The sequence below is a fragment of the Ananas comosus genome, linkage group 23 (assembly GCF_001540865.1).
Source record: "Ananas comosus cultivar F153 linkage group 23, ASM154086v1, whole genome shotgun sequence".
Lineage (NCBI taxonomy): Eukaryota > Viridiplantae > Streptophyta > Magnoliopsida > Poales > Bromeliaceae > Ananas > Ananas comosus.
This window is the reverse complement of record NC_033643.1, coordinates 4,278,526-4,297,865: the sequence shown is the minus strand read 5'-3', so window position 1 is coordinate 4,297,865 and position 19,340 is coordinate 4,278,526. Positions and strand designations below refer to the sequence as shown.

Genomic DNA, 19,340 nt, shown 5'->3' with positions numbered 1-19,340 from the left:
AAAATTTTGCAGATAAATTCTATCCATATCCGCATAATTTGCGAGACTAAAAAAAAAATCAGTGTTGCACCAGACCATTTATTACAGGCAAGGTTAGAAAGATTAAGTAACTCATATTTAGGGGAAAATATACAGGACCATCCAAACTTTAGCTCTTTTGCGAACGGACACCTAAACTTTCAAATTTTATCAAATAGTTCAATAAGCATGTGCATTTTGATCGCATGTTTCACATATAATCTTATAAAACTACAAAATATAAATAAATTTATTTTTTTCTATTCTGACGTATAGCAAAACAACGAAAATCTAAGGCAGATTCACCCTATTATTCAATCTGAATGCTCAGTTATTAAGTTTGAAAGAGAGAGAAATAAATTTTGTACATTTTAAAGTCTTGTAAGATTATTCGCGCGACATATGATCTAAATAACTATGTATTTAGTAACTTCAATTGAGGAGAGAGGCTTCTTGAATTATTTGATAAAGTTAAGAAGGTTTAATTGCTTAATATGTCTAAAAATTTAAAATAATTGGCACATTTGGCTGTAAACAAAATTTACTAAAATGAGCGACATGTCACGTTGTTCTACTTATATAAAAAGATATATTTTATTTTATAAATACAATCAAAATTGATAATTTATTGAACAATTAAATTTATTATACGATTCTTACTCCATTAATTATAACTAACTTTACCTTCCAACTTGTTTTTGCAAATTTTTCACAGCCAAATTTAATAATTATTCTAAAAGTTTGAACCTGTTTGAAATTATGGCAAAGTGCAGGGAGTAACGGGCGTAATTTTTAAATGGAGGGGCAAAGTGAGCGCGTGCCTAAAGTACAAGGGGTCTTTTGTAATTAAGCCTCGTTTTTTACACATTTACGCCCCAACTGGGCTTTTTTATAAAATAACCTTCTGAAAAATTATAATTGGCAAAATAACCATGTGAAAATTTTATTTGTAAAACTAACCCTCCTTTCGCCACGTAGGCGCCACGTCAGGATTTTCTTATAAAGACGGTGAATCGTTCGCCGTTTTCTCTTATTTCTTTTAAAGGCGGTGAATCGTTCACCGCTTTCTCCCATTTCTTTTAAAAACGGTAAATCATTCACCGCCTTTCATTTATTTACTGTTTCTTTCTATATCTCATAAAATCTTAACAACTTTTAAATCCTAATAATTTATCCATATAATTTCATATAAAGGCAGTTAAGATTATATGAAATTATATAGATAAATTATTAGGATTTAAAAATTGTTAAGATTATATGTAATTTGTTAGAATCATATAATCTCAACAACTTTTAAATCCTAATAATTTATCCATATAATTTCATATAAAGGCAGTTAAGACTATATGAAATTATATAGATAAATTATTAGGATTTAAAAGTTGTTAAGATTATATGTAATTTGTTAGAATTTTTATGTGATTGTCAGTATTATATATGGAATATAAAAAATAATAATAAATAAGTTATGGGAGAAAGCGGTGAATGATTCACCGTCTTTAAAAGAAATAGGAGAAGACGGTGAACGATTCACCGTCTTTAAAAGAAATGGGAAAACGCGGTGAACGATTCACCGCCTTTAAAAAAAATTCAAACGTGGCGAAAAGAGGGTTAGTTTTACAAATAAAATTTTGAGCGGGTTATTTTGCAAATTTTAAAATTTTAGAGGGTTGTTTTATAAAAAAGTCCCCCCAACTCCTATAAGCGTCGAAACCCACCCCCTTGCTTCTCCCAACCCCACCAATTCTCGTCGCCGTGTCGCCGTCGCCGTCGCCGTCGCCGCCACCGCCGCCGTCGCCGCCACCGCCACCGCCGCCGCCTCCGTCGCCGCCGCCGCCTTTGTTTCAGCTTATTAATCCAACAACTACAACAACAACATCTTCTTCCCCTTCTTCTTCTTCTTCGTCGTCGTCGTCGTCTTCGTCTTGTTGTTGATTTGTGGGGCGATTTGTTAGGGAATGCATAACAACAGCAGCAGCAGCAACAACAACAACAACATCAACTCGACCTCGGCGGGGATCCCCCCCTCCGCCTCCTCCTCGGGGAAGGCGAAGGCCGGGGGTTCGTCGTCGCAGCCCGCCGAGTCCTCCTCCTTCAAGCGCAAGCGCGGAATCTTCCAGAAGGATCGTAAGGAAAACCTAACCCTAACCCTAACCCTAACCCTACCCTACCATACCATCATCATCATCATCACTCCTTTCTGTTCTTCTTTGTTGTTAAAAAAGTTTTGATCCAATTCCTTTTGATTCTTCGTTCTTTTGATTGGAGAGGATTTTCATTTTCTTTTCTTTTCTTTTCTTTTTCTTCTTTTTTTTTTCTGTAATATTTTAGATGAACTAGCGAAAATTGGGTTGTAGAATCTATGGAATATACATCTCAACTAGTTTTGTCAATTAAAGTGGGGCTTTTGTTTGAATTTAGTGCTAAAAAAGCTTCTGAATAGCTAAAAGGCTACTAATTTCTGTTAAAAGTTTGATATTGGACTCGAAATACTATTACTTTAATGTCCTCGAATGCGATCGCAACATTACTTATCTTTTTTACGTCTCATCTGCTCTTCCTTCAAAGTCATTTAGTTAAAATAGTGATTCTTATTTGTGGCATAGGTAGGGTTTTTCTCAGAAAATCGAGATGAGCGATGATTTGTACTGGGAGAGTTGTGTTTCGTGATATTGATCTTATGCTGTAAAAGATGTTCGTAACTTTTATGATTTATGATAAAGTTTCATTCTTGATAGTTGCTTTATGTCTCTCTGTTTGTCGCAGTGCAACACATGATGTATGGCTTTGGCGACGATCAGAATGTAAGTTACTTTTTCCTGATTAACTAGCATTCTCTATTGGTTTGGCTTAACACTGCTTAGCAATTTTCTGAATTTGAGCCTGTTGTTGAATAATTCACATTCGTAATTTATGAACCTATCCAAATAACGACAGTAGTAGCTGAACAAATGATGTTTTGGTGGCTAAAACACAATGAGAAATGACAATAGCATGATCAAGGTCCTGTTTGGCTCAGCCAAGCATCCACCAAACAAGAAGTCCGGAGCTCGAGGAGTTGAACTGGGATTCTTATGGACAATTCTTAGGGCTTGTTTGGCTCTACTGTACGATGTAGTGCTGATTGGTGCAGTATCGGCTGAGGATTGGAGCTTTTTTGCTTTTTGGCCTCGAAATGATACTTTTGATTCTTGCTACAATAGATGCTACAGACTTTTTCAGAATCCCAAATGCTTTGTTGCTGGCAGCTGCTGCTGAAAGCAAAAGCAGGGCCAAACAGGTCCTAAGAGGACTAGCAATCTCAGTGGGCTAATGGGGCTTAGTGAGGAGGAATGATTAGATCGGCAAAACAATAACCTGTTATATGTGAACCACAGTCCACAGCATAGGCAGTTTCTTAACTGGTTCAATAGAGTGGGTTAATTGTTTCAATAAAATAAATGGTCTCCCACGAAAGTTTAGATTTGATGGTTGTATATTATACAGTAAGGCAACACTTGAATGGCCGTCATTTTGTTTTTTGCTTTAATCCGTAGTTTTCTAGTGCTAGCAGTGTATTAGCTATTCTACAATTATCTTCGTTTTGTCTCATAAAAGTAGAGCCTCAGAGTCTCCTGTTGGTTTTGCAGCCACTTCCAGAAACTGTCGCGCTAGTGGAGGACATTGTTGTGGAGTATGTCACTGATCTGGTATTGTTTACCTGCCTTTGTTTACTTTGGCAATTGGATTTTTCTCGTTGGCAATAAAATTCATTTTAAGTTTTGTTTCAACCGTGTTAGTTTCAACATAGAAAAAGCTCCACTTGTCGCATGATAGTCTGCAATTCTACAGTCTTGAAAACTACATTCTTGTGATTTCTTGCCATATGATTAATGTGGTACTCAATATCAGATATATTTTATTTTGCAATGGCTCCATATTAGGAGTTAGGATAGAGATAGCACCAATATCTTGGAATTATGAGGAAAACATACAGAAATCAAACATCTTTCATCTTCACAGCTGAAAAAGCTCCAAACTTATCGACAGATTCCCTAGGACCTGCTATCTTCTGCCATTTACCTTTATGAAATTGGTGCCAGAAACTGGCAATAATGAATTAGGAACAAGAGAGGTGTTTTGGAGCTAGAAGGCTTAGAGTGCCTGAACTACCTTACTGGTTGTACTGTTGTAGTTCAGTTTCATGACTTCAATGCGATTCAATAAAAAAAAATCTTTGATTACTTTGCACATATTGGAGGGGAAAGAGGACAACTTTCTTTCTAGAGATTTGTCGTCTTTTCTGATCATCAATTAGTCAAAGAACCAAATGAAGCTCAATTATATTGGTGGGAAGTGTTGATAGCATGGAACTTGCTTACGACTGGACCTGCTCAATATAATGTCATGGCCACTATGTATATCACATATTTTTACTTCTCTGGCGTGGTTTCAATATGTGAAAATTACTTTGTCATTACTCTGTATTTGATAGTTTCTTCTTTTTTTTTTCCCTCCCCTTCTTGCATTAACTTTTGCCAGGTGCATAATGCACAAAATGTTGCATCGAAGAGGGGGAAGCTCTTGACTGACGATTTTCTCTATCTGATCCGTAAGGTATGTTTATTCTCATGTTCTTGTCATGATAATGGATGTTACACATTCAAGTACTCTCTGCGTATCTGGATCATGTCATGCGAATTAGACTTCCCTTTTGGAGCGACAAGATCTACTTAACACAAACTGTGTAGATGAATATATGCTTTCCGCCGTTTCTTTTGATGCTGCCTAAGTCTCTTTTTCGCGCGATGATCCTTTTGTTTTCGTTTTGAGATGTTAATTCCTTTTATGTACTCTAATGAAACAGGATTCACGAAAACTCCACCGCTGCACCGAATTGCTGTCCATGAACGAGGAGCTTAAGCAGGCGAGGAAAGCTTTCGACGTGAATGAAGAGACGCTGGTAAATCCTGAATGAAAGGATGACTCGAAAAGTCTCAGAATTGAAATTCTGTGATGGTGGATTAAAATCGAAAATGTAGGGGTGGGGGGACTGTTTGAAAAATATTGATATTGCTAACAACTGTAAAGGAAGAGAACCTACATATTCAATGATTTCAATGTGAACACTCTCCAAATCAACCCTCTACGGAAATCTCCATTTGACCGCGCCTCTTTTCGTGTATTCAGAAACTTCCTATATTTGCAATTCTGTGATGGGCTCAGTATCTCGCGAGGAAACTCTTCCTGTTGATTATGAATGATGTATATTGTTGCTTGCTTGAGTAAAATTTCTTCAAATTGATCCCCAATTTGACATGTTTTTTTAGTTTTTTTTTTGTCCTTTTACTTTTGTGAAACGCCTAGTTAAGTTTTGCATGTTGCAATTTGAGTTATTCTCATCAGTTGACTTGGAATTCTGACTTCTAATGGATTCTGCCAAATTTCACACCTGTTCTGTTCTTTTCGGCTGACAGAATTTCAGGTTCAGTTGACGGTTGATGGCCGTCAGCGAATGTTTGGTTCCCCGAAAAATTATCTCAGAAAATAGTTTTTGGGTTGGAAAAATAGTTTCTGTTCATTTGGTTTTCCGAAAATTTTAGTTTTTCTGAATTTTTTTTTTGTCAGATTTTATAGAAAAGTCCGTTTATTTTTGTTTTTCAGTTTTTTTAATTCGGAAAATGATAACTGTGGTAAGGGGTTTTTCTTTTTCTTTTTCTTTTTTTTTGCGGGCAATAGCTTTTCGCGATTTTTTCAAGTAACCAAATGCCTCAATTGGAGGGCGGTTGCGTTTTCATGGATTGTGCATTTCTATGATTCTACACATGAATATAAAGTTTAATCAAGTGAGCAAAAGTTAAGGCTCTACCTAGCTAAGGGTATGACCTGTTCTTTTTGTCGAAAAAAGTTAAGTGAATAGAAGAAAGTTTAAGCAATTGAAGGCATCATCTTTTGTTAGCTTTTTATCCACGATTAAAGTATAACGATATTACTGTACCACACCGTACCAGCAAAATATCAATACGATATAGCTTTCATGCCGATAACATAACTCAAAACTCTTAATTCTTGAAGTTAATAAGTAATTTTTTCAATAAAATTCAAAAGATTTGATAAAAATATATAATAAATAATTGACATATTTTATTGCTAAAAAAATATATATATTTCATGTCATTACGTGTCGGCACAGATTTATTTTTTGTGATCGGCAAACATCGACACGATCCAATATGCACCATGCCATAATAAGTTTACAGCACGATCCCATGTCCTCGCACTTAAATCCTTATGCATCATTGGATGTGAAAAATAGACTAGCAAGAACAAAGAAATTACTAGATATGTGTTTTTTTCCTTTTCTTTTTCCAAACAAATATCCAAATTTATATTAGATTGCAAACAATCTGCACCCTAAATCCTAAATCCTAAATCCCAGATCTGTAGCTTGGCATCTATTTGTGCTACTAGAGAGAATTTAGATGGAAAAGCCAATCACAGATTTTCAAGAAGCACTTTTCCACCACTCAAAACAGCAAAAATTCACTTTTTAAAGAAGCTCTACCAACTCAAGAGACAGACGGAGAACTGAGCATCATTCTATAAACTACATTTCCCTATCTCCCTCAATTATAGGAAAATAATCAGAACTATGTCTCCAATTAACCAGTTTCGGTTTCTAAATTACATTTCGCTGTAAGAGAAAGGGAACGGAAAAAAAAAAATATTATGTCAGACTAAACACCCCATGGAAGCAGGGAACACGAAAAAGATAAGACCGTAAGACATAATTCCCAAACGAGCTCCTCCAAAAATCGCCAGGGGGTGTACACTTTCTAAAAGAGGCAGTCACGATACAAAAAAGGGTGAGAACTTGCGACCGCCTTTTTTTTCTTTCAGGAAAGAACTGCCTTAATCTTGGCCTTTTGATCTTCACTTAGTGATTTCGGGAACTGAACCTCGAAGGCGACATACAAATCTCCTTTCTTTGTGCTTTGGTAGAGCGGCATCCCTTCTCCTTTGAACTTCCTCACCTCTTTAGGTTTCGTGATACCCTAAGAGTTTCCCATTGGTCGATAAGAAGTAAGAGATTATTAGGGCAGAAAAATAGAAAGAAGAAAAATAGACTTACGCGTAAAATTGGTAAAACCTAACACACGTCACCAGACCTAAGAGCGCATTTGAAATAGGTACCTAAACTTTTAAAGTTTTGATTCTTGTGATACTTCTACTGGTGCATCACATAATGTAATCTAGTGGAATGTTCTGTTACGATACATGATATTCTGCCAAACATGTTATAAATATTGCGAGGTCAAATAGTAGAATATGACCTTTTGAAGTTTCATGTACCTATTTGAGGGGTCAAAAGGTGCGCAATAGTTCTAGTACGGTCCATGCGATTTTTTACCTGTAAAATTAACGGAACAGAAGAACGAAAAGCAAACTAACCTTGGTGCCAATCTCCACAGGATGTTCGTCGAGATGCTTAATGGATTTCTCGAAACCTACAAGAGCTTGTAGCTATAAAAGAAAAGAGAGAGACATGAGATCAAGTCGCTGTGTACTAACAGGAACTGAAGCAATAAAGAAGAATAATAAGTTTGGTTTAATAGTTAGACGATCGAAGAAGAATAAGAATTTCAGAGTTTAATAAATAGTTAAACCTCGTTCTTACTATTGTTGTTCCAAGTGAGATAGCAGTGAAAGCAGCTTTACATATTGTTGCTCTCAATTTAGCGTCACGACAGGGAAAAACTATGAAATGCTTAGACTCAGGTGATATAATTTCATAGCCACTTCTATTTAAGATTCGAGGCAGCACTCAACACAAAATTTTGAACTAAAGAAGAATAAGTCTTCATAAAATGAAAAATAAAGTAAAATAAAACGACTTGCACAGTTGCACTATTATTCCCCAAAATTTTAGTCAAGTGTTTGGTTCCAATTCCTCGAATTTCCAAATACACTGAACTTAAGGAAGTATTTCACTTTAGTCATTGTCATCATCTACCATTGAAGGAACAGTTTTTGCCTACACCAATGTATCGGCCCTCGATCTCATCATATATTTGTACGTAAACAAACCATACAATTGCGGTCTTTTCTTTACTTAAGAAGCTAAATGGCTGGATTGAAAACACGATAGATCAAGAGCTGATGGATTAATAATGCATAGATACACAGATGAACCATAAGCAGGCAACTATTTTTATCTAACCAAAAGAGATGGCAGAGTTAAAGAGAAAAGGAGAAATTATAAGCTGGGGTGTTCATTGTCGAACTTTTAAGCTTCGAGGACCAAACTGAAACTTTGACTGGAAGTTCAGAGACTAATAGTGCAATTTACACAATGAAAATACTATTAAGAAAGAAACAAAGCAAAACCAAGCATATCCTGGATCTATGCATTCCAGAAGGCAAATCAAATATAAAAGAAACAAAGCAAAACCAATCATTGTCAACATTAGTTTCTGAAATGAAATTAGAGACTACATGGTTTTTCATCAGAACAAGGAATAGAATTAAATATTTAGTCGTATTTCATCATTGGAGAAACCTCGTAGATCCTGACTGTCTAACTAAAGTTGAAACAGAAATTGGGAATGAAAGAATATTACCAGTGAAATTGTCACCGTAGTATGCAGGTCATTGCCTTCTCTCCGGAAGCGTTGATGCGGTGCAGTTCTGATTCTAAACTGCTCAGAAAGATGGTTTTTATTTCAATAACAATATTCATGATCTAACAAGTAAAATTCATTTTAACAGATAAAGAGGGAAAAAAGTGTAGAACCTTCAGATCACCAGCTTCTCCATCAATTTTAGGCTCGCCATCCTCATAAAATAGCACCTCCTACAAAACGTGCCGACAATTTTAAGTTACAGACTTATAAATAGAAATTGATCACCAGATTCATAAAACATGTGGTCTCACGTCATAGCTAGAACAAAAAAATTGCAAGAGGTAACAAAACATTAGCTTGTGGATGTCAAACGGTTTTAATGGATGTTACATACACAATGTAACGTTTGTCATGCTAGATATAAAAAATTACTTTGTCAATGCCCTGAGAACAAGGAGAAGAAACACATCTCAGTCCTGACATCTAAAAGCAATTTCTAGGAACATACAAAACAAAGTCAAATAAGTAGGAGCGTCAGGAAATCTTAGCGTAAAAATTAAGATAAAAGATGGAGAAGAAAAGGAAAAACAAAAGAGTTCAGCTCCAGTCTACACAAAATAGCCATATATCCTGGTCTCAATTATTGCGAGTAGAAAAAACACATGGAATATGATTCTGGATGTTAAAGGGCGGTCAGATCTTTTGCATGTTTTATTGCCTCCTAAAAGGACACAGGTGTACAATCATGCATGAGCTAAAGAAGATATCAGAACAGTTTCTCGCATAAAAAGCAGCAGTCAAACACTAGCCAGTGATTATAAGCATCTTTACATGGCTAGTTTAAAATATTTAAGAAACAAAAAAAAAAAATCGGCATATCATTAGCCACAAAGATCTTATACTAGGCCAAGAAACCTTAAAACAATAAGTAGGAGGTCGAATTCGACTTCGCAACCAAACTCTTGCTGTAAGCCAAAGAAAGCTACAGTGGACATACAAGTCTCGTAGAAAACCAATTTTATCATGAAATATATACAAGGCTTGAGTTCAGAAGATGAAGTCTTACTTGTCCATCTTGCATCCCTTTCTCAATATCAACAGTTATAAAATAACCTTCCCGTTCGTATTTCACATTTGGACATTGTTCACAGACCTGAAACAGAACATGTTTTCATAATATAGAAAAAAAAAAAAAAAAAACTTGTCTGACCTTCTTAAACTATAAACAAGTATGCTGAAACCACAAAAGAATGAAACTTATCAATTTTACTTGACAACAAGGATTGCCTGTGCCACCGGTGCCAGCACGTGGCAGTGGGTCATGCCAACACTGTATCAACATAATGGGTTTCTTTACATATTTTAGGATCATGTTTTAAAAGTAAAAATTTATAAAAAAGTCTTTTCAGAGTTAACATATGTAGATCTTGTAAATATACCAACATTTGGAGCAATTAGTTAGTTCCATTGCATTATAAGACCAATTTTTAGCGAACAAATAGAAAGATTTTCTCCACTTCTTTTCTATCAATCTAAATCCAGTAATTCTATCCATGATGGTGCCTTCCTATATATATTTTTTAATCCATTATGACTTTGGCTTTAGTTTCATGCATATATACTTTCATAATAATATAAAATGATTTTTTGTAGTTATTAAGATGATTATGACTCTATTCTTACTTAATTGTGTGAAACATAATATATAAACCATTTTTATAGGTTTTAGTGATACTAAAGTACTCTCAAAAACTAATATTCATGAAAATTAAGTTTAAAAAACCATGTCAATGCATGCCAAGCCACTAGCATTTTTNTTTTTTTTGAGGGGGTGGGGATGGTGCTGCAACATCGGCGGACCCCATGCCGCCCGCACATCGGCGTGGGCCATACCAATGACTTGGTAATCCTTGCTTGACAAACAATTATCATATAGAAATTGATCGCATAAGACTAAAGAGAGAAACTGCTGCTAAAAAAAAATTGTGCCGCATCTTAGATAGTAATCATTGAAATAGCAACAAACTATACCTGCTCTGTCATCTGTTGGAACATTCCTGGGCCAATTTGTCTATGATAAACTTCATTCCTACAGTTACAGCGCCTCTTGCCAGGAGCTGGCTTTATAACATTTTTCTCCCTCCAAACCTGTGGTTCAACATAAAGAACATTAAGGTATAAGATAAATTGTCAAAAGCACGTTGTTCCACTTGAATCTGAACTATTCCATCATGTGTGAAGCTAGCCTAGAAAGATTGCAGTACAGTAAGAATTTATGTATATATAGAAGCAAAACCTTTCATTAACCCTGAAAAACCACACTACAGACATGAAAGATAGTTGATAGAATCATAGAAGTAGATGGAACAATTATTTGAAAACAGTACCTAAAGCGTGTTTGAGAAGATGTTTTAAAGAAGCAATAATAGATTTTCCATTCAACTCCACTAGCTGTTTTCCAAAAAAGTGAAACTGAAGTCTCAAATTAGACCGGTGATTTGGGGGACAAGCTCATTTCAGCTACCCTCCAAAACATGAAGCTAGAGAATATTTGTTTGCAAAAAAATAGCTTTTTAGAGTAGAAAAGGTATTCGCAAGTTCAAAGCCAACAAGCATCTGCTACCGAATAATGACCTCATAGATGCTATCTAGACTGTTTAGCTTGAAAAGGACGGTTCATGACATTAAACAAGAGAACTAAATTTGGCAATAGCTGTATTACCTTCAATGATCCTCCCATGTACAAATCTTCTAGCGTAGCATCTAATTCAACTATTACATCATCACCTTTAACGACGACATCTTCCTCCTCTTCTCCCCCACCACCTCCGAAGAAACTGGAGGAAAGAAAAAAAAAAAAAAAACAGATAGAAATGATATAATTTTGTTGCTTGATTCATATTTTAGCAGATAGTTAACAGATGCTTCCTTTTTCAGAAAAAATTGAACCAGATACACCTGCATTCTTCACTAACCATAACCAAATTACGTATCACCATAATTTTTCCTCGTGACAAGGGTAATGAGAAGCAAACAGCATAGTGGTGGTTAAGAAAATTCTCCAATCATTGGAAAACAGCATATGAGCAGGTCCAATCCAGAGATGATGTCTTAGACACGATGTCAAAGAATAATTTGCATATAGCCCTGTTTAAGGGCCCAAGAGGTGTGCGGTTTACACTGGGTTGGACGCAAGGTGAGAACTTCACTGTTTGTTTCAGAAAAATAACCATGCATCATGCAGATCATGCCAAGCAGTTAGTGTGATAACTGTGATAGGCCCTTGGACAGGAGAAGCATATTTCCATATACTTTCAAATAGTCCATTTCTCTCACAAATTCTATTGGTAAAAAAAACTAGCCCTTATGTCGTTGTGGTGTTTGAGAAATCTGTTTCGAAATTGCGGAAAAGAAATGTATAAATGCAAGTATCTATTAGACAAGGCTATTGGTTACATCATATCTTGTCTGATCCGCTGACAACATAATAGACCAGATCCAGGAAATAAATTTATTGATAATATAGATCATGTTCTCACCTGGAAAAGATGTCTTGGATGTTCATCCCAGGACCCCTTCCCCCGCCGGCGGCGAACTGCTTCAGACCCTCTTCGCCGTACCGATCGTAGATCTTCCTCTTCTCCTGATCCGCCAACACCTCGTATGCTAACAAAACCATCAAGAAATCCGATAAATCGGATCCAAATCACAAAGAAAATTCACAAAAAATATAAACAAAATCATTTCAGATACCATGATTTGTACATACCATTGTTGATATCGGCGAATTTCTTGTTCGCCTCCTCGTTCCCAGGGTTCTTATCGGGGTGATACTGCAACGCGAGCTTCCTATAAGCCCTCTTGATCTGCTCCTCCGACGCCCCCTTCGACACGCCGAGAACCTCGTAGTAGCTCTTCCTAAAACCCCAAAAAAATCCCCAAAAAATCAGAAAAAAAAAACCTAAAATTCCCCCGAAGAAGTCCAAAACCTGTTGAAGAAGGAGACGAATTAGGCTCGCGATCGCACCCTTCGAGGCCCAAAAACGCGTGCGATAGGAGCACGGCGAGGAGCAGCAGCGCCGATCCCCGCAGCGCCATTGGAGCTCTCGGCCCCGATCGGAGGAGCGATCGAGGGGGAATGTGGGGATCGAAGCTAGGGTTTTCGATTCGGGGATTAGGGTTCGGAGAGAGAGAGAGAGAGAGCGAGAGCGCTTTTTCCCCCGCGAACGGAGATTTGTATCGGAATCGGGGGGAGTCGACTCCGCGGTGTTTGTGTAAACGTGTAATTTCGGAGACGGACCAATGAGAGCCTCGGAGCTCGGTGTTCGAGCCAATAGATTTACGCCACGTGGCGTAAGACCCTTCGTCGTCGTTGCACCTCCACGTCGTTTTTTTTAAGGTAATTTGGAGTTTTTTTTTTCACTTTCTTTGCACCATCATAATTTTTTCTTTTCACAAATAACCCTCTAAATTTATAATTATAAAATTAGTCATATTTTCGTTACGTTCGTATCACATCAGCGCGACTGAGGTCAAAAATTAAGTTGAATACGGTGAATTGTTCGCTGTATCCAATTTGCTCAGAAGAACTCAATTATCCCAACCAACCCGCCTGGCAGTATAAAAGTCCGTATTTCGTTTAAACACGATGAACAGTTTACCGCGTCCAAACACGGTTAATGATTCATTGTATTTGACTTATGATTTTTTTTCTAGCGGGCCGCTCACGTGGCGCTTCTGTGGTACTTGTGTGGCTGAATAGAACTAGCTTTGCAATTATAAATTTACGGTATTATTTATGAAAAAAAATTATAAGGGTGCTAAATGCAAATAAAAAAAGCCCGTTCTACCTTGAACATTTTTTTCGGTGTAACGCTTACATATATCGATCTTGTGAGAATGCCATGTAGGGCTAAGGATGGCAATCTAGCTCGCTGTTCGCGAACCAGCTCATGTTCGGCTCAAAATGAGCTCGAAATCGGCTCGCTCGTTTAGTAAACAAGCTGAACACGAGCTGGATTTTTCAGCTCGTTTAATAAACGAGCCAAACACAAGCTAGGTGGTCAGCTCGCTCGTATTCGGCTCGATAACAGCTCGATTATATTTATTTTATATTAATATAATTTTATATTATATATATAATTATATTTGTATCATAAATATATAATACAGATTATTAATTTTAAATATTTAGCCCAACTTAAAAAAAAATCAGCTTATTTATAAAAGAGGCCCATATGCCCATTTATATTTTAAATTTTTTTTCACTCCTGGCCCATAGGCCCATGGAAAAAGTTTCACTCTTTCCATTCCTAACCCTAATTACTTTTCCCACATTTTTTTTTCATACTACCGCACACTGCACACACAGCCACCTCTCTCTCTTTCTCTCTCTCTTTCTCTCTCTCCGCCGCTCTCTTTTTCTCTCTTTTTCTCTCTTTCTCAGTCTCGCACAGGCACACATCCGTCTCCTTTCTCTCAGTCTCACACAGGCACACACATCTGCCTCTTTCTTTCTCTCTCTCTCTCTCTCTCTGTCACACAACCACACGACACAACCCTAGTTGTCTTTGTTATTCGCACACCCTCGGCAGGGCATTCTTCGCCGTTCGCAAACCCCTGGCAGCGAACTTCAGCGGCGACACTTTCAACCGGTTCTCCTATTAATCTTCATCTTTCTTCTTTTTTTTTTCTTTTTCTTATGATATTTTTTAAGGAAATGGGAGGGGATTGTATAATCGAGCTAACGAGCCGAACACGAGCCGTCTCGATTAAGTTTCGAGCTGATCACGAGTCGGAGTTTTCGAGCTCGTCACGAGCTCGAGCCGAACACGAGCTGACCTTGAAACATTCGAGCCGAGCTCGAACTGGCTCCAGCTCGCTCGAGTTCGACTCGTTTACAGCCCTATGCGGGGCCCACATGAGACCTAATCATCTGCTGCCCATCATGCTTGTAGCACGAATCTCATAGCACAATTGAATCTATTTCTATATTCTATATTCTTTTTCTATACATTATTTCTTATAAACTTTGACACGTGGTAATGCTTTCTATGCTCTTTCCTTATCCCATCTTCCTAATGATTGAATTTATTATCTTTCATCACCGCGTGATATTTTGTCTTCTCACCTGCCCACTTTCTAATTAATATGTTCACATTATTCATTATCATTTAAACAAATCAATTGTACAAAATATATACCTTTATACCCATATACACCTATATATACCTATATACCTATACCTACCTATATATTATTCCTCATAAAGTTTGCCACACGGCAATGCCTCCTTCACCATTGCGTTCTTCTCTCTTCATAATAATTGAATTTATTATCTTTCATCAGATGTTTCGTCTTCTTGCCTACCCATTTCCTAATTAATGTGTTCACATTATTCATTATCAGCTAAACAAATCAATTTTACAAAAGAAATAAGTTTTTTTTTCCCTTTTTTTAGAGGGGACACAAAAAGGATTCATATTTTATAATTTTCTTATTTTTTTAAAAAAAATTGGGTAGGGATGAAATTAGGGTTATCAGGATCGTGGTGCGACACGATGGGAGGAAGGCCTATACATTATTCCTTATAAACTTTGCAACATGACAATACCTCCATCATCCTTTCGTTCTCCTCTATTCCTAATAATTGAATTTATTATCTTTCATCACCGCCCGATGTTTCATCTTTTCACCTGCCCACTTTCTAATTAATATGTTCATTTTTTTTTCTTATTTTAGAGAGGACACAAAAATGATTCATATTTTATAATTTTCTTAATTTATTCTCTTTCTTTAAATTGAGTTGGGATGAAATTAGGGTTATGAGGATCGTGGCACGACACGGTGGGAGGAAATAGCGATGAATTTGGAGTCAGTGAAGAGGAAGAAACGGTTGGTCTGGAGAGACCTGTACGGGATCGACATTGTCGTAACCAAGGATTAGCTACGCTGACAATAGCGACAAATACGACATGGAGATCAGGGTTCACTTCCCCGATATTGGTAGTAGGATTAAGATACGTATAGAGTAGTGTTCTATTGCCGTTTCTTTTATTATTGTTATGTGTAATTTATTTGTTGAAATTATAAATTTTGCTATATTTGTTTCATATTTTTTATTTGTATTTATTGGTTTCTCATAACAAGTTAAAAAATTTTAAAATTTTTTACTTTGTCAACTTTTTGTCTTTTATAGAATTAGCCCGCCGCAATGCACAGAAAATTTCACTAGTTTTTTAATATTACACCAGCATTAACCTCGTATTATCTATTAAAAATTATCAATTAAATTTCTTTAAAAAATATAAAGGTAAATAATATTAAAAAATTATAAACTTTTATTTTTGTAAAAAATAAATAGCTTAAATCATATTTCAAGTTCTTTAAATTTGTTAGGAATTGAATTTTATGATTTAGGCTTAATTACACTGTATTATATTATATTTTAATAATATTTTTTATTTACTATATTATGCTCTCTTCTTTTTTTTTTCAAAGACAACAATTTTTCCTACCATCTTTTTGTTATTGTTAACTGAACCTTATTTACGCAAATTTAATAATTTTATTAAACATTACTAATAAATAGTAGAAAAAAATATTAAGAATCCTTATAATATACTCATTAAATGCTTCTATCAATTTTTTTTATTATTATATATTTTATTATTCTTTATGTCAAATTTGATATGCTACATCACTTTTAACCATAATTTAATAATTTTTATAAAAACAATATATGTTATTCTTTTAGTGCGGAGTTGAATAAAAATTAAGTATAGTGAGCGGTAACTTAAAAATAAAGTATAATATAAAATTGAAAAAAATTTATAAAGTACAGTTAGGATAGTGTAATTAAGTTAATTTTATATGAAGTTGTTAAAATATACTAATATAAAAATGATAGAGCATAAATTGAGCTTATTTTGATATAAAAATAATAAAATATATGAAAACAATAAAAATAATTTGATAGAAGCTTTCATTGAATCTTTCATAAAGATTTATTTAATATTTTTTCACTATTTATCTTTTAATAAAATTATTAAATTTTGTCTAAAATAATAGATTTGTTACCAACAAAGTAGAGATTGGGATAAAAAATAATTTAGTAATATTTAGGAAAAAAAGTATACGATAGAAAAATAAAAAAAATTAAAAGTATACTATAAAATTAATAAAATATTGTAATATAATAGTATTTTTGAAAAAAAAAAATTAGTGCTAAATAAAAATAACCATTGGAAATAAAAAAAATAATAAAGTTGGGGGCAGGTCATAATATATAGTTGGGGGTTTCCATGCATGTTATCTTAAAGGAAATGGGACTTTTTCTGCATTAGCCCCTATTAAAAAAGAAATTTACAAGTGACTACAACAAATTTATATTTATATATATAGTTCTCTTCTTATCATGCGAGTAAATTGGACACGGTGAATGAATCACCGTGCTTACGCTTTACACATGGTAATTGAATATTTGAATCACCGTATTTAAATACGATGATTGAATTACCGTATTCATATCCATACGCTAGTTCCTCTTTTTTTTTACTTAGGACAAAAAATAATACAAAAAAAAATATCACTGTGTTTAAACATAGTGATTAAATTATCGTGTTCAACTTAAAAATGCCATCTAAATGCCTGCGTGGGCTTTTTTTGCATTTGGCCCTCTCAAAAATATTATTTTCACAAATATCTCTACTAATTTTATAATTATAATTTTGCTTCTATCCTTGTTACGCAGGCGACACGCTAGCGCCATGCGAATACGAATGGTGGTTGTTGAATAAGTTGAACACGATGAATGATTCACCGTATCTAGATTCGGTAATCCATTCATCGTGTCTAGACACGTGAATGAATCACCGTGTCTGGCATATTATATTACTTAAGCGCGGGATCAATATATTCACCGAATACGATAAATCATTCACCGTGTTTAGGCACGGTGAATGGATTCTCGTGTTCAACTTACTATATATCCTCCATTTCTGCTCGCGTGGCGCTGACGTAATGTCTGTATAGCGAAAAACTAAAATTATAATTATAAAATTAGTGGGGCTATTTGTAAAATAACTTTTTTAGGGGGGCCAAATGCAAAAAAACCCTACTTGTTTGCGTGGGAAAAAGAGAATTATTTATGCAAATATAAATTTTTAGAGCTATTTGTAAAAAACTTTTGAGCGGGCTAAATGCTAAAAAAAGTTCTAAAAAGGACAAATCAAGGCCTGGTTTGTAATCTATTATAGCTGAGGGGCCTCCGTGCATTTTCACTACCCAGCTGCTTCTCCGCACAGCGAAAGCCCCTTCGCCCCTCCCTCGAACAAAATTTCCCTTGCGAACGAAGCATCGGCGCTGTAGAGCGAAGCCGCTTCGAAGAAGCCGAAGAAGACGAAGCGAGCTCCGGCGATTTTGCCGCCGCACTTCTCGCCGGAGACGCCGCCGCCGGCGACGACGACGCGATGAGGCCCCCGATGAGGGCGATCAACATCAACGCCTGCGCGCGACCCGTGGAGGTCGACCACCGCATCTCCCTCCACTACTACTATCGCATCGCCGATAATCTCCTCAAACAGGTCCCTTTCCCCTTTCTTGCTTAGGCATCAATTTTGCGTTCGAAAGATACGATGTTGGGGGTATTTGATCGTAGTCATGCTATTTTTGATGATAACGCAGGTCGTCCATTCCCCATTTTTTGTTTAAATTTGATATTAGGGTTCAATTTTGTGTTCGAAGGATACGGATTTGGCGGTGTTTGATCGTAGCTATGGTCGCTTTGTTAAGAAAACGTTCCCGTGTCACAGTTCATTTTTTTTTAAATGTCAGTATTCAATTTTTCGTTCGAAAGGAACGATTTGGGGTGTTTGATCGATTATGTTCATTTTGTTGATAATTTGAGGGAACGTGGGAGCTGAGATGTCAAATTGGGTGCAAACTTGAGGAAAATTCCTAGAGAATTTAGGAGATGTTGTCGATTGGGGAATATAATAGAATTTTTAGGGTCGAGGGTTTCTAATGATTGGTATTTGCAAGATTTTTACATGATTAATAGTGTCATAAACAAAATATTGAATTGTAGTTTAATCCTAACGCGAGTAACGTGATGTTACGTACGGAAGCAAACATGATATATTTTTTTTACCGTACTTTTTCTTCACACGAAATGCAATCTTCTTGGAATCCCAAACGAACCCTTAGTCTATTTCCTGTTGGAAAACTTGATTTGGGATGTTTGATTGTCGTCATGCCTACTTTTGTTGAGAAAATTATTAGAGACATAAGAGATTATGGCCCTGTTTGGATGCATAAATATCTTGTTCGGTATATGTCCATGATTTATTCGGAAGTGTGTATATTTGGTAGAGTTGAGAAGTGTTATCAAAGTCTGGAATTGGATACTATATCCAGCCTTCAAGTTATTATTTTTTAATGAGATAAATCACCTTGTAGATGAGATATACTATCCTACTAAATCATAGGTATCAAGACCTTTCAAGGAGTAAAAAGCAAACTCCTTTCTTATAATCACAGTAAAAAATTCTTCTACCATATAAGTTATCCTCAGATAACTTATTTTGACTTGCAAACAGGCCTTTATACTCTGGAAATGCAGTTTTGAGCGATTGAAAAGTTTTGATCATCTTGGTTTAACATATTAAATAAGCTAAATCTATTGAATTGCGGTTGAGTCCTTCTGGTTCTTATAAAATG

The 19,340-nt window shown here is 35.7% G+C and overlaps 3 protein-coding genes across 4 annotated transcripts in view; 2 read left to right on the top strand and 1 right to left on the bottom strand.

Moving 5' to 3' along the window:
- On the top strand, positions 1,833-5,325 carry LOC109727961 (transcription initiation factor TFIID subunit 13). The gene is made up of 5 exons (XM_020258202.1): positions 1,833-2,145; positions 2,785-2,822; positions 3,648-3,707; positions 4,540-4,614; positions 4,865-5,325. The coding sequence occupies exons 1-5, from the start codon at positions 1,977-1,979 to the stop codon at positions 4,973-4,975; spliced, it is 453 nt and encodes a 150-aa protein (XP_020113791.1). The 5' UTR covers positions 1,833-1,976; the 3' UTR covers positions 4,976-5,325.
- The window catches only part of LOC109727959 (dnaJ protein ERDJ3B), a 27,276-nt gene continuing 14,457 nt past the window's right edge, over positions 6,522-19,340 (bottom strand). Inside the window, exons 2-11 of one of the 2 annotated variants that reach the window (XM_020258198.1) lie at positions 12,649-12,824; positions 12,391-12,539; positions 12,161-12,287; positions 11,344-11,458; positions 10,653-10,769; positions 9,688-9,774; positions 8,792-8,851; positions 8,619-8,696; positions 7,450-7,521; positions 6,522-7,052 (exon numbers count right to left, since the gene is read on the bottom strand). In XM_020258198.1, coding sequence (XP_020113787.1) covers positions 6,894-7,052; positions 7,450-7,521; positions 8,619-8,696; positions 8,792-8,851; positions 9,688-9,774; positions 10,653-10,769; positions 11,344-11,458; positions 12,161-12,287; positions 12,391-12,539; positions 12,649-12,719 — 1,035 coding nt within the window. In that variant the 5' untranslated portion in view covers positions 12,720-12,824 and the 3' untranslated portion in view covers positions 6,522-6,893. Of the gene's footprint in view, positions 7,053-7,449; positions 7,522-8,618; positions 8,697-8,791; positions 8,852-9,687; positions 9,775-10,652; positions 10,770-11,343; positions 11,459-12,160; positions 12,288-12,390; positions 12,540-12,648; positions 12,852-19,340 lie in introns of those variants that run through there. The other variant, XM_020258197.1, reaches the window with a different exon arrangement.
- The window catches only part of LOC109727958 (AMSH-like ubiquitin thioesterase 3), an 8,734-nt gene continuing 7,315 nt past the window's right edge, over positions 17,922-19,340 (top strand). Inside the window, exon 1 of the mRNA XM_020258196.1 lies at positions 17,922-18,205. Within this exon, the coding sequence (XP_020113785.1) occupies positions 18,092-18,205 (114 nt within the window). The 5' untranslated portion in view covers positions 17,922-18,091. The remainder of the gene's footprint in view (positions 18,206-19,340) is intronic.